The sequence below is a fragment of the Aquarana catesbeiana genome, linkage group LG03 (assembly GCF_042186555.1).
Source record: "Aquarana catesbeiana isolate 2022-GZ linkage group LG03, ASM4218655v1, whole genome shotgun sequence".
In the NCBI taxonomy this organism is placed as follows: domain Eukaryota; kingdom Metazoa; phylum Chordata; class Amphibia; order Anura; family Ranidae; genus Aquarana; species Aquarana catesbeiana.
In genome coordinates this window covers 212718972-212734887 of record NC_133326.1, presented here as the reverse complement: position 1 = coordinate 212734887, position 15916 = coordinate 212718972, and the positions used below count along the sequence as shown (strand labels likewise).

The 15916-nt window shown below is 42.4% G+C and overlaps 1 protein-coding gene across 1 annotated transcript in view; it reads left to right on the top strand.

The window, feature by feature from the left end:
• The window catches only part of MAPK11 (mitogen-activated protein kinase 11), a 79158-nt gene that overhangs the window by 42431 nt on the left and 20811 nt on the right, over positions 1–15916 (top strand). Inside the window, exons 3-4 of the mRNA XM_073619755.1 lie at positions 9465–9523; positions 13326–13437. Of these exons, the coding sequence (XP_073475856.1) occupies positions 9465–9523; positions 13326–13437 (171 nt within the window). The remainder of the gene's footprint in view (positions 1–9464; positions 9524–13325; positions 13438–15916) is intronic.

The window sequence follows — 15916 nt, the reverse complement described above, 5'->3', positions numbered from 1 at the left end:
ATAAATCTCACCAGTCCCTCAGTCTCCTGTTGTGTATTCTTCTGGGGTAAGAGGAGGTCAGCTCTCCTCTTATGTCCTGCGATGCTTATTGCTCGCTTGAGGGTACGGTGGGGATATTCCCTTTCCCTGAATTTCTGGTAGAGTTGTTTAGATTCGGAAAAGTAGTCCTCAGTAGAGCAGTTTCTGTGGATTCTCATGAACTGTCCAACCGGGATCCCACATATCAGACTTGGGGTGGTGGCTATCAGCCTGTAGAAATGTATTTGCGGCTTTCGGAAAGTACTAGTAATCAACCTACCACCCTCAAGTTGGATTGATAGGTCCAGGAAGGAGAGTTGATGGGAATCCGCAGTATGAGTTAGATGTATATTCCTAGTGTAATTTTCTAGCTCTGCCATAAACAACTCCAGTTCTTCTGAAGTACCTGCCCATACCATCAGGACATCATCGATGTACCTCAGCCAGCAACATGCATGGCCGAGGTACAGCGAGGAGGCATAAACTTTCTCCTCCTCCCACCAGCCCAGGTGCAGACACGCATAGGCCGGGGCCCATGGGGCTCCCATTGAGGTGCCACGCAGCTGCTGATAGATCCAGAGAACTGGAGAAAGTTGTGCTTGAGTGCAAGCTCTAGGAGATCAATGATGAATTCGTTTTGGGCTCCCATTTCTGGGAAGTGTTTCTCTAGGAAGTGATATACCGCCAAAATGCCCCACTCGTGGGGAATAGACGTGTAAAGCGACTCCACATCGGTCCCCACGAGTAGGGCACCCTCCAAATTCTAATGCACTGATCTTATTCAACACGTCCCCTGTGTCACGTACGTACGAAGTCAAAGACAAAAACATGTCCTTGATTAAGGACTCTATATATTTTCCCAGTCTCTCCAGGGGACCACGGATGGCGGAGACAATAGGTCTTCCTGGAGGGGACTTTCTGTTCTTATGGACCTTAGGGATTATATAAAATGTCGGTTTATTAAAGTCAGCCACTCTCAAGAATTCCAATTCCTTTTTAGAAATTAAATTGGCCTCAAATGCCCACTGTAATTTCTCATTGATGAGTTCCACCAGGTCCCGGAATGGATCATGGTGTAGTCTTTTATAGGTAGATTCATCATTTAGGAGTCATCGTACCTCCCCCTCGTAGAAATCCACCGAGAGGAGGACGACATTGCCTCCTTTTATCACTCTTTTTGATAATCACTTGGTCTGCTTCCCTAAGCTCTTTTAATGCCTTCCTTTCCTCAAATGTGAGGTTGTCACCCATGATGGTTTCCCAATTTAATTTGTTGAGGTCCTCCTCGACGAGGTCGAGGAACACCCCAAGCCATTTGTTCTTCCAAAATAAAGTCCCTGGAGTTTCCTCCTCATCAGAGGACTGGCCTCCTTCTTCCATCAATATCATTAATGATTCTAGGGCCTCAGTTTCCCTGGTATCTAGCTGTAGATCATTTAGGGAAGTTTTGTCGGAATAGATCTCCTTGAGGTATACTTTCCTCAAAAAAAGGCAGAGGTCCTTATATACCCCAAAATGGTCCATACTTGTAGTGGGGGAAAAGGATAGACCCTTGCTTAATAAATCAATATGTCGTTTCTCCAATTGAAAATCAGAAAGATTAATGATTTTAAAATCTTCTACTGGGTCATTCAATTGGAGTGCATTTAACGGGGGTGTTTTTGGCTCCGAGTCATTGTCCGCTCTGTTCCTATTGGGTCCCCCCTTCTTTGTTTTCCTTTTCCTCAACTCCCTCCTCCTCCTGTTGTCCCTTGTTTGCCTCCTTTTAGTATACCCCTGGACGGGGGAGATTCCTGCTGGTCCAGTAGGTCTTTGTCTAAAAAAGACACAGTATGGCGTGTTTCATCTTCACTACCGGAAGACTGGGCGCCTGTCTCTGTATCAGAACGAGAGGGGAATCTACGATTCCGCAATCTACTTCTGCTTCCACTTACTGACAGGTCAAAAATTTCCCCTTTTGCCCAGTCGTCTAAATCCCTCTTAAAGTGGAGGGCCACCCTGAAAAAAAAAATTACACCAAAAATCCTAAAAAAATTTAAAAAAATTTTGAAAAAAAAAAAATATTATACTTACCTGAAACCTTGTTGCTAGGCAGTCTTCCTAATCTGCCTGTTCTTATTCCGCGGCGTGTTCTGCTCCTAGCTGAGCGGCCCCTTGCCTTCTGGGAACTGTTGTGTTCTCAGAAAACCACGGGGCCATTCACAGATCGCCGCTCACGCGTGCGCAGTAGGAAACTGGCAGTGAAGCCGCAAGGCTCTACTGCCTGTTTCCCTTACCTAGGATGGCGGTGCCGGGACCTGAGAGCCGAGGGATAGGTCGGCCTCGGGCAGCCGAAATCGCGGGCACCCAGGACAGGTAAGTCTACTTATCTAAAGTCAGCAGCTAGTGTTTGTAGCTGCTGACTTAAAAAAATTTTTTTAGCAGGCCGGAATCCCGCTTTAAATTTATTGTATTTGGTAATTTTAAGATTTTTTTGAGTTCTATCAACTTCCTTCTAGAGGAAATCGTTGAGTCTCTCAAAGTCAGGATTATCCTTCAATGGCTCAAGCTTTTCACTTGTCTCTTGAATCTCGGTCTGTAACGAGGTCAACGATCTTTCTCCTCCTCCTACAATTAACCGCATTACTTCCAGGCCATGTTTAATACAGTGTTCTTTCCACTTAGTTAGGAATTTCTCAGTATGAAGGTGGGCAGCCAGCACTATCCTCTCCCTTAGTCCCCGTGGGACAATACCCCTTTCTATATAAGACTCAAGTGACAAAATGTCCCATTTTCTATTCAGGGAGTTAATAATTAATTTTTTGTGTTCCTTGAATAAGGGTTTTAGGTCGTCTTGCGCTGGCGGCTCAACCCCCACTGAACTTGCATCAAAAGTGGCCTTTATTTTAGCATCAAAATCATTCCCCGGGTATGTAGGCCAATGATACCAAGGCCATGCACTTGGTATCACTCCACCTGGGACAGGAATCGGCGCTACAGAGGAAGCATCTTCTTATGCAGCTCCTGCTCCCTCCACGGCCATCCCCATGCACTCTGATGCTCTGGGATGACGGTTTTAGCAATCCGTTTAATGTGATCTGGGCTTGCCGATCTGCCATCCCAGAGCATGAGGTAGCCATGTGTTGAGCCCCCCTGCTCTACTGTGATGGTTTATGTCCCATACATAGATATTTTAATTGTACTGTGTCTTAGCATATAACCAGCTTGTGTTTGTGCATCATGGAGGCATAGGTCCTGCATTCCCGTTTTAATTTTATTGTCTCCCTTTTTAAAACTGACAAGAAAAGGTGACCAGAATAGATACAATTTCATTTTTTAATGTATAAATCAAGAAATTATGCTCAGCCTTTTCTCTTATTATTGTTTTATCTCTGACATATCTAATTATGATGTGGAACTAATCCATGGATATCTAATTTATTTTACTGTCTTTGGCATGTGGACATCACCTGCACCAGGCTTGTGTTTTACTTAGGGGGAGACAGTCTTTTTGTAGAATAAAATGTAGATGTACACTGACCCAGGTGCGGAGCTGTGACCTAACAACTGATTATGTCATTGATTGCGAACAGTGTCATTGATCATTATAGTGCACCACAACAAATAATCATTGTTGAGCAGTTAGGTGAGATGAGTATTTATAAAAGGTCATGAAAGAAGGATAAGGGAACAAAAAAGAGAGAGGGAAAAAAGGAGGGAGAGTTAGGGTACAGTCGGCGGGGGCCCAGTTCGGCTAAGCTACAGGGAGAGGCCTTGGCCATATTCACAGCACGAACTTTGCAGGGACATTCAGGGACCCGACAACCCACCCCGGCGCTGCCATGACGCCAGCCCGATTTAGACTGCCAGTAATTGTTTACCTGCATTAAGCAATTCAAACTCCATCCAATATACTGTAACCATGTATTGTGGCATCTAGTGTTTGTATCTTTTTTTTGAGCTCGTAAGACTTTCCATCTCCCTGATATCCTCATACCCTTCTAATCCATTGTTGAACTGTGAGAAAGAGGGGGAATTTCCACAAAGCCAGTATGCATGACCATGTTGCGCTAACTAGGTGGCACAGCACTGATTTTCTTTGTAGGCCGACGTCGGTATCTGATTATGATGCAGTGAGAAGAATTCAGGTGTTTTTGGAGAGTTCCTGGTCAGTAAATGATTGGAATACATCATCAACCAAATGAGTCCAAAAAGTATCAAGAGATGGACAGGACCAGAATATATGCAGTAAATCGCCTCTATCCTGTCAACATCGCTAACCGGTCTCAGATTCTCTAGGGTGCATAGAAGGGGTGGAGTGCGGTACCAGCGAGTTACAATCTTGTACCCTGAATCCTGAATATTTGTTACATATTGAGGATCTGAAGGACATAGAAAGTATTTTCACACTGCATCCAGTGATGATCCAGAGTGATTCCCAGGTCTTGTTCCCAGTGATCTAAATAGTGTAAAGGTGTGGCAGACGCCCTTGAAAGAAGCAATTTGTAATTCAGCGAAAGGGCATGAGCAATCTGGCCCTCAGTTTGACTGTACTGTTTGAAAGATGTTGATTTGTGTGAGAATTTGACAGGTGCAGGTAGGGACCATAGAAAGTGGGAAAGCAGTAATATCTGTAAAGTACCTAGAGATGTCAACTCTTTTGAATTTGCCAATTGAAAGGGAGACAGCCAAGTAGAGTGACTTGGGAAATGTTCAGCGCATCAAGGCTTGACCTGTTTAATTCCTAAGAAACTGTTTGTCTTGTGTATCTAGAGTAAAGCAAGTGGGAAGTCTGAGCAGGGTATTCATTAAAACCATATCAAATGTGTATCAAATAAAAGTAGGCAAATTAGTCATACAGATACTTCTATTTAATCGAAACTGGTAATTTTGGAGTGGTTGCTTGGGGGAAAATGAGACCAACATTTTATTGGGATAAATGAGCAGTCCATCTATCAGCTTCGTCGCCAGTGGAGGTTTGAAGCAGCTGTTTCCGGAAGATAAAGTAAAAACACTGCTGCTTCCAGTCCGGATATTTGCGTCTGATGGTCTTGCTATGCTGCTCGCAGTAGACATGCAGGCAATATTTGAACTACTCAGGAACTCACTCATAAATCACATTATGGGTCGTATACGTTTTGACTTTAGAAGTAGATTTGAAGCTTTGGCTAGAAGACAAGTGGATATTAATGGGTGACCAATGAACACTGTTGGAAATACCCACTGTTAAAGCACAGAGCATCATGGAGGCACCTCCTGTCCTCAAATAGACTACAGTAGATGTGGCCTTGACTGCCTGTGCAAAGAGGAAGTTGCTGAATGATGCTGGGTGTCGTCCATCCAAGAAGTGGGGTGGAGCAGATACAGTTGGTGAGATTCTGGATTACTAAATTCATTGTTAAAATGAAAAGGCTAGAGTCTTTCTTTAAAGAGTGACAATGGGTAACAGGGATATCTACTAAATGGTTGAGCTTAAGTGTTTCCAGAAAAGGGTTCTGTTAAGGCGGCAGCATACAGACATTTTAAACAGAAAAGAACCTTGAGGAAGGTCCTGTTCTGTTCCAGCACAAGTGTGCTTCTGCGCACAAGGATAAGTCCATAAAGTTCCGACGAGTTTGGTGTGAAGGATTTTGAAAGATTTGCTCAGAGCCCTGACCTCAAATCTGTTGAACACTTTTGGGATGAATTACTATGCCAATTCTGGGCTAGGTATTCTTGTCCAACATCAGTACCTTACAGGTGCTGTTTTGGCTAAATAGGCACACATTTTTACAGACACCTTTTAGAATCTTGTAAAAATGCCTTCCTAGAAGAGTGGAGTTTGTTTATAGTTGCAAAGGGTTTTGGAATATGATGTCCATCAAGCTCATAGAGCTGTGATGGTCAGGTGTCCATAAACATTTGGCCATATAGTCTAAATGGTAACGGTAAACCTTTTGTATACTATACTGTGTTAATACTGCATTCCGTCTTTTTATTGTTTGGTAGTAAAGCTTGAATACCTTAGGTGTACATATAAACCGCAAGAATAGTGGACGTCCTAGGTACCCTCACAAGACGTGTTCACGCATAAAATCATTAGATATATACTGAAAATACATGAAAACTCAAAATGCATTGTATTACAATTATTTGGTTGTATATTTATTTTAAAACCGCCTCAACTATGCTTCTGAAGATGTGGAATCCATATTTGGGAAAACTCAGAGTGAGCGCCAGTCCACTGCCTGTTTAGCAAATTATACTTTATGTGACTATGATTCATATGCAGAAAATAAATTAACCTATAAAGATAGCTAATGGTGTTGATTAGGGACAAATATATCTAGTCAGGCTGTATATTGCAATTGTAAAACTTATTATTATTATTTTTAAAATTGTATTTAATTTAATGTTATTAATTGATGATTTTAATCATGTAAACAAAGTTTTTGGTGGGTACCTAAGATTTAGAACGTAGTCGTTGGATGTGATACTCCATAGATCAACCCAGTCCTCATTCTTTGACTTGTACAGTGGGGACAGAAAAATATTCAGACCCCCTTAAATTTTTCACTCTGTTATATTGCAGCCATTTGCTAAAATCATTTAAGTTCATTTTTTTTCTTCGTTAATGTACACACAGCACCCCATATTGACAGAAGAACACAGAATTGTTGACATGTTTGCAGATTTATTAAAAAAGAAAAACTGAAATATCACATGGTCCTAAGTATTCAGACCCTTTGCTCAGTATTTAGTAGAAGCACCCTTTTGATCTAATACAACCATAAGTCTTTTTGGAAAAGATGCAACAAGTTTTTCACACCTGGATTTGGGGATCCTCAGCCATTCCTCCTTGCAGATCTTCTCCAGTTCTGTCAGGTTGGATGGTAAACGTTGGTGGACAGAGATGCTCAATTGGGTTTAAGTCAGGGCTCTGGGTGGGCCATTCAAGAACAGTCACGGAGTTGTTGTGAAGCCGCTCCTTCGTTATTTTAGCTGTGTGCTTAGGGTCATTGTCTTGTTGGAAGGTAAACCTTTGGCACAGGCTGAGGTCCTGAGCACTCTGGAGAAGGTTTTTGCCCAGGATATCCCTGTACTTGGCCACATTCATCTTTCCCTCGATTGCAACCAGTAGTCCTGTCCCTGCAGCTGAAAAACACCCCCACAGCATGATGCTGCCACCACCATGCTTCACTGTTGGGACTGTATTGGACAGGTGATGAGCAGTGCCTGGTTTTCTCCACACATACCACTTAGAATTGAGGCCAAAAAGTTCTATCTTGGTCTCATCAGACCAGAGAATCTTATTTCTCATCATCTTGGAGTCCTTCAGGTGTTTTTTTTTAGCAAACTCCATGCGGGCTTTCATGTGTCTTGCACCGAGGAGAGGCTTCCGTCTGGCCACTCTGCCATAAAGCCCCGACTGGTGGAGGGCTGCAGTGATGGTTGACTTTCTACAACTTTCTCCCAACTCTTGACTGCATCTCTGGAGCTCAGCCACAGTGATCTTTGGGTTCTTCTTTACCTCTCTCACCTAAGGTCTTCGCCCCTGATAGCTTAGTTTGGCCGGACGGCCTGCTCTAGGAAGGGTTCTGGTCATCCCAAACGTCTTCCATTTAAGGATTATGGAGGCCACTGTGCTCTTAGGAACCTTAAGTGCAGCAGAATTTTTTTTTTGTAATCTTGGCCAGATCTGTGCCTTGCCACAATTCTGTCTCTGAGCTCTTAAGGCAGTTCCTTTTGACCTCATGATTCTCATTTGCTCTGACATGCACTGTGAGCTGTAAGGTCTTATATAGACAGGTGTGTGGCTTTCCTAATCAGTATAATCAAACACAGCTGGACTCAAATGAAGGTGTAGAACCATCTCAAGGATGATGAAGAAATGGACAGCACCTGAGTTAAATATGAGTGTCACAGCAAAGGGTCTGAATACTTAGGACCATTGTGATATTTCAGTTTTTTTTTTTTTAATAAATCTGCAAAAATGTCAACAATTCTGTGTTTTTCTGTCAATATGGGGTGCTGTGTGTATATTAATGAGGAAACAAATGAACTTAAATGATTTTAGCAAATGGCTGCAATATAACAAAGCGTGAAAAATTTAAGGGGCATCTGAATACTTTCCGTCCACACTGTATATACCTTAGGTGTAGATAGATCTGCATTGCCTTCTCCATACACTTCATTTGCAGAGTTCTGCTTCACTAAGGGTACTCTGATTGGATATTAGGCTGGCAGGGGAGGGCATAGCCGGGTAAAGTGGTAGCGTTCACTGCATCTGGGGAAGGACCGGTGGGGGGATTCTCAGGAAACCTGTCACAGGTATCAACACAAACACAATTTTTACAGTTTTTGTATTTCTTCTGCATGGATCACAAGGCTCTATTTCAGAACTGGACAGTTTCCGGTGGCCATGGCAACTAAAAGATGCTCTGGCCACGTTATTGAACGCTATTGGCGCAAGACAGACTGAGCTAAGGGACTCTGTGCCAGATACATCAGACGAGTGTGTGGCCAGGACACAAGTCAGCAGAGGTTACCTACATATAGTGCCTCAGTTTTGTTGGAGAGGGAGCACTCGTCAGTGTTTGCATGTCTTAGTGGCTAGCAGCAGAGCCTATTCCTGGAAAGAGAGCGAGAATGAGTCAAAAGCTGCCCACCAGTTCAAGTGTGAGAGAGGATGCCACTGTTTAGATGTAGCCTGACCGAGCAATCACCTGAGGGTCTTCAGTTTGACAAGCACTGTATCTGCTACTTCTTTGGGGTCCTGAAATGCAGTGGAGAGTAATGGGGATCCCGGGGATGTATGCACAGTGCAAGGAATCATCATTTCACATTGGGTTAAAATATCTTGGCAGATTTTTTTTTTTTTTTTTTTTTTTTTTTGCATCACATTTGAAAGTGATAGACCAACCTTTTATTGATCTTTCAAGCATAGGCAGATCCTTGTGGATGGCGCTCCACAGAACTTTTAGAACTCTCGGCTTAGGGAGAAGTAACTTTGGGATCGCCTATATTTATTTGCAGTGTACATTGTGTTGGATCCTAGGTCTTTAAAGCTGGCTGCTACTTTGGGTAGGATTTGTCAAGGCCTGCTCTATTTATAGGTAGGATGAATCTATTGTGGGGCAGATTTGAATCTACTATTTTCTTAGTATGTCTTTCTTGTGTTTACACATGTTCAGTGGAAGTGTTTTGTTTCTCAGTTTTGCTGTAAACTGGAAAAAAAATTTTTAATAAAAATAATTACATGATTCAAGACAAGATACTTTGTTGATAGGTAGTAGGGGAATCTATTGTGGGGCAGATACTCTATTTATAGGTAGGATGAGTGTGTTGTGCGACTGATTGTTTTATACAAAATGTTTTCCCTAACCTATAAAATGCTGATCCTCCCAGGGGCTATAACCGGAGCATGGTATGTGATATTTTCCAATTTCTGCGGTACCAAAGTGAAAATCTTTTTGCTTTTCCTATAGGTAATAGGTCTGCTGGATGTGTTTACTCCATCAACGTCAGTTGAAAGCTTTACTGAAGTGTAAGTATTTCATGTTAAACATTAATATTTTCAAACTCACTTTTTCTTCATTCTGAGGAGAAAGGATTTCCAGTATGCACCAACATAGTTCTGTGCACATGACTGCTGGCTGCACTCATTACCTGATGGATAGTATCAATCATGATAATACCTGCACTGTGATATTTAACCACTTGGCCTCTGGACAATTACTCAGCCATGCAACACTGTACCCATATGAAATTGTTGTCCTTTTTTTCACACAAATAGAACTTTCATTTGGTTGTATTTAATCACCACTGTTTATTTTTTAATTTTTTGCGCTATAAATGAAAAAAGACCAAAAATGTTGTTTAAAAAATGCATTTCTGTTATAAAATTTTGTAAATTAGTCATTTTTCTTCATAAATTTTGGCCAAAATTTAAACTGCTACATCTTTGATAAAAATAACCAAAATAAGTGCATATTATTTGGTCTGTGTGAAAGTTATAGCGTCTACAAGCTATGGTGCCAATCATTGAAAATGTATTATTTCTTCTTATTTCTTGAGACCCTAACAAGCCAGGACAGTACAAATGCCCCCCCAAATGACACCTTTTTTAGAAAGTATACAGTCCAAGGTATTTAGTAAGAGGCATGGTGAGTTTTTTGAAGTTGTAATTTTTTCCCACAATTCTTTGCAAAATTAAGATTTTTTTTTTCCCACAAAATTGTCATATTAACATTTTTTTTTCTCACACACAGCATATGCATACTTGCAATTACACCCCAAAATACATTCTGCTACTCCTGAGTATGGCGATGCCACATTTGTGAGACGTTTACACAGCCTGGACAAATACAGAGGCCCAACATGCAAGGAGCACCATCAGGTGTTCTAGGGACATAAATTACACATATAATTTCTAGACTACCTCTTACACTTTTGAAGGCCCTTGAGCACCAGAACAATGGAAATGCCCCAAAAATTACCCCATTTTGGAAAGTAAACACCCCAACGTATATTCTATGAGGCATATTTGTCTTTTGAACATGTCTTTTTTTTTTTTTTTTTTTTTTCAACACGTTTTTGGAAAATGTGTAAGGAAAATAAAAACGCTTTTTTTTTATTTATTTGTTTTAGATTTTTTTTCGAACTCCCCAACCCACCTCCCGTCTCATTGAAGATAAAAACATTTCCACCAAAGTATCTTTTCTAAAAATTTGTCCTCTCTGATGCCAGTCCTGGAGTTTCTAGCCATTTATTACGGGGGTGTCCTTCTGGCACGGCACGCCGCAGTCATCTCCTCTCTTCTCCTCCCCCCCCCCCTCCCTTCTCCTCGCCGTGATCTCCGTTTCACAGGGCTTAACTACACAGACCGCAGTAACAATGTCCCACTTCCTTTGACAGACGGCACCCTGATCCAATGGTGGGACATTGAATCAGTGTGACGTGATTAAAGGAGGCGGGACATTGTTACGGCGACCCGGGCAATTCAAATGCAGCTCCGTGACACTCGGAGATTGCCACTCTGATTCGGGAACTGGCAGGCTACATGAGGGGCACTGGCAGGCTGCATGACGGCCACTGGCAAGCTGCATGATGGGCACAGGTGAGGCTGCATCTTATGGGCACATGTGGGCTGCATCTGAGGGGCAAACGCGGGCTGCATCTGAGGGGCAAACGCGGGCTGCATTACGGGCTGCATTGATCTCTTGTATCTTGTCCGCAGTCTCTGACCATCTCCTGTATCATGTCCGCAGTCTCTGACCATCTCCTGTATCATGTCCGCAGTCTCTGTCCATCTCCTGTATCATGTCCGCAGTCTCTGACCATCTCCTGTATCATGTCCCCAGTCTGACCATCTCCTGTATCATGTCCCCAGTCTCTGACCATCTCCTGTATCATGTCCCCAGTCTCTGACCATCTCCTGTATCATGTCCCCAGTCTCTGACCATCTCCTGTATCATGTCCCCAGTCTCTGACCATCTCCTGTATCATGTCCCCAGTCTCTGACCATCTCCTGTATCATGTCCCCAGTCTCTGACCATCTCCTGTAATGTATCTGCAGTCTCTGACAATCTCCTGTACCATGTCCCCAGTCTCTGACCATCTCCTGTAATGTGTCTGCAGTCACTGACAATCTCCTGTACCATGTCCCCAGTCTCTGACCATCTCCTGTATAAAAATATTTTTAAAAACAGTCACTTTCGGTATTGGTGCTGTTGCGGTATCGGTTTCGGTTTTCGGCCTAGTGTATTTTTCATTTTCGGTATCGGTTTCGGCACCAAAAAACACATTCGGTGCATCCCTAGTTTGTACTGAAGACTAAATTTATTCCCAATATCTGTATAGTTTGGGGCACCCCCAGAGCACGTGAATCAGGTATCCCGTCGCCCCTCTACATCTGGGACAAAATGCATCTGGACGTCCCCCAAACAAGAGCAATCTTTTCAATGTATAGTATGCCCTGTGGACAATGTATAGCGGAGTGAGCCTCTGGGCTAAAGAGAGAGATAACTGGTCTGTTGAGGCCACAATACCGTCTAAGTTTTCCAACATCCTCCTCCCATTTTACTCTGCTTACCAGTTGGAAATCTTTTTCTAACACCCGCAAACATATATTTAAGTATAGTTTTAAGGTTGACCCCTTTAGGGAAGTAGCATTCACTAAGGTTTCTAATAAACACATATTGCTCCATTCCAATCTCTTCTCCCTAAACTGTGTCGTCAATGCTTGTCTCAGCTGCAAGTATTGATAAAAATTGCTATTTGTAAAGCTAAATTCCTCCTTTAATTCCTGAAAGTTTCAGTGCCCCCGCTGTATATAACTGTGACAATCGGACCACCTCCCTCTGCTTCCAGTTTAAAAAGTTATCCAAACCCACAAGCTCCGGCAACTTCGCATGATCCCAGATAGGTGTAAACTCGCTATACTCCAAGTACTGAAAAATGTATCTTGTTGTACTCCACACTTTCAGCAACAATTTTTCTGAAGGACATTGGTCCTCTCCCTTCAGTGACCCTGCCTCTAGTGCCTCTATCGGGGATGTGTGCGGGGTACAGGCTAACAATGTTTGTGAGTTGTAATTAGTAATAGTTACACACTTCCCAACCCCCCACTTGCTGTAATTGAGCAGCCAAGTAGTGGCTTCAGGGTTGCGGTACAGCCAACCCTCCTCTATCCCTTGGCAGCTGCAGCACCTTCAAGCAGATTCTGGGTTTCCCTTTCTTCCAAATAAATTAAAACCCTAAAGAGACCCTCCGCCTTCTTGAACCACACTCCGGGGATCCATATTGGGGAGTTGTGCAAGATATATAGAAGTTGAGGCAACCATATAATTTTAATAAGGCTACACTGACCCACTACTGACAAAGAGAGACACCTCCATATACCGCATTTTACTCTGAACACCCTCAACAAAGGATCCAGGTTCTCTAATATATACAGCCTAGAATTTACTGTTACCTTTACACTCAAGTATCTAAAACTCTCCACCACCTGTGGATATCTAGCGTTCTCCAGCATTCCCTGCGCTACCCCATCAATCGGGAGAAGAACAGATTTCCCCCAGTTGATGGAAACGCATTTTTTTTTCCTACAAAATAAAAGTTGTCCATTTTTATAAGATCTTTCTAACACATCGCTGTACATAGCAGAAATCACACCCCAAAATAAATTCTGCTACTTCGGTGTGAGGAGGCGACGACGTGCCCGGTGATGTTTGACTTCTATGTTGTTCAGGTAGATCTCCACTTCTTTAAGTTTGCCTACCCCTGATGTATTGTGTTCAATCACTAATAATAATGCACCATAACTGTGTACTTCTTACAATTTGCAGGTACCTAGTAACCAATCTGATGGGTGCAGACCTGAATAATATTGTAAAGTGCCAAAAGCTAACAGATGACCACATCCAATTCTTAATATATCAGCTGCTTCGGGGCCTCAAGGTATTTAACACAATACTTCTTTTGGTTTATATTTATAAAAAAAAAAAATAAAGAGCCTCTTGACTTAAAGAAGAGGCTACCTGTAGACACCAGGGGAAAATACAGTGTTTACCCATAGCTGCCTCTGCAGAAGTTTACATTGCTTCCTCTCTTCATCATGCTTTGTGGCCAGGGCCTGGATGAAGTAAGCATGCAGCAACATTCAGACTAGTCTTACTGTGGCAGACCACATGACTGAAGCTGTGCCCAGTGGAACAATTTGCTAATTTGTGACCTCACTTTGCTTTTTTACTTTCCTGAAATTAGAGGGCATAAACTAAGAACCCCGTATAAAGGACTGCTAAGGAACAGGGCATACAGCAATGAGTGAGCAATGTCTTTGTACAGTTTGCTTCTGTCACTCTGTATGCTGTTGTGCTTGACTTTATTCTGAAAACATTACTTCTCAATTGGCATTATTTCTCTCTAAAAAAAAAAAAAAAAAAGGTTAATTTGCTTCTGAGAGGTATTATCTGGAAATGAGAGATACCGCCAGGCTTTAATTGTGAAGACTATAACTGTGTCACTGGGTGGCAGTGTTTTACTTCCAAATACTGTCATCTGATTATTACTTAGGCAGCAAAAGCTGCTGCTGCTTTGGAGGCCACCAGAACAGGGGAGGCTGATACTATTCAGCTTTATGATGATTGGTCCAGGCCAACATATTCGGATAAAATGAAAGTGAAGCTGTGCTTTGCCCATGCAAAGCATAGCAACATGTTCACTTTAATTCTCCCTCCACCTTAGGATATACTCCTTTTTTTTTCTCTTTCCCTTCTTTCACTCCCCTGACAGATTATTCAGCCACCAGGAGTGAGGAAAGACAACCTTGTGTAAGATTTGATCCTGTCTGAGCTTTAACGCTGGACTCTCTCCACTCCCATGTGCCAGCACTTGACAAATCAGTAAGCACCATCACTGAAACGTGGAGTAAGTGGCATGTTTCTCTATACCCAGAAGTTTTATTTTCTTCACTCCTGGTGCCTAAATAAAGTACACATGAGTAAGGAAAAGGTGAGTATATGCTGCTGGAGAGGGAAGAAGTAAAGCACGAGCAAAGCACGGGTTATCTTTAATACAACATATAGTCCTAGCAGATTGCAGTGAAGGCAATTGTAACTTCTGTTGATTCCTGCAATCAATATAAATAGTCATTGTTATGTTTTTATAAGATGTGTAGATGTTATTGAAGCTGTAGTGTTACATATTACACTAAAGTGAAGTTTTGTTGCTTCAAAAATAATTTTCCAGCAAAGTGGTGTAAGCCCTTTCTGCTGTTTAGGAGCTTGATGGGAAGATCTGCTTTTGGTTTTACTGTGACCCCTCAGTGAGCCCAGTTGAAAAGTCAGGTTGCTTGTTATCACTGGTCACAGGGTGTGTTCTGCAAATAATCCTGTGGAGAAAGACATTAATATGTACTTTATGTGAATACAGTGCCTTGAAAAAGTATTCATACCCCTTGAAATTTTGGCATGTTACAACCAAAAACATAATGTCATTTATTGGGATTGGATGTGATAGACCAACACAAAGTGGCACATAATTGTGAAGTGAATTTACAAATAAATATCTGAAAAGTGTGGCGTGCATTTGTATTCAGCTCCCTTTACTCTGATACTCCTAACTAAAATCTAGTGGAATCAATCGCCTTTAGAAGGCACCTAAATAGTAAATAAGAGTCCACCTGTGTATAATTTAATCTCAGTATAAATACAGCTGTTCTGTGAAGCCTGCGGAGGTTTGTTAGAGATCCTTAGTGAACAAACAGCATCATGAAGGCCAAGGAACACACCAGACAGGCCAGGGATAAAGTTCTGGAGAAGTTTAAGACAGGGTTAGGTTATAAAAAATTATCACAAGCTTTGAACACCTCGCGGAGCACTGTTCAATCCATCATCTGAAAATGGAATAAGTATGGCACAACTGCAAACCTACCAACATATAGCCGTCCACCTAAACTGACAGGCCGGGCAAGGAAAGCATTAATTAGAGAAGCAGCCAAGAGGCCCATGGTAACTCTGGGGAAGCTGCAGAAATTCACAGCTCAGGTGGGAATCTGTCCACAGGACAACTATTAGTCGTGCACTCCACAAATCTGGCCTTTATGGAAGAGTGGCAAGAAGAAAGCCATTGTTGAAAGAAAGCCATAAAATGTCCCGTTTGCAGTTTGTGAGAAGCCATGTGGGGGACACAGCAAACTTGCAAGAAGGTGCTCTGGTCAGATGAGACCAAAATGGAACTTTTTGGCCTAAAAGCAAAACGCTATGTGTGGCGGAAAACTAACACTGGACATCACCCTGAACAAACCATCTGTGAAACATGGTGGTGGTAGCATCATGTTGTGGGGATGCTTTTCTACAGCAGGGACAGGGAAGCTGGTCAGATTTGATGGGAAGATGGATGGAGCCAAATACAGGGCAATCTTAGAAGAAAACCTGTT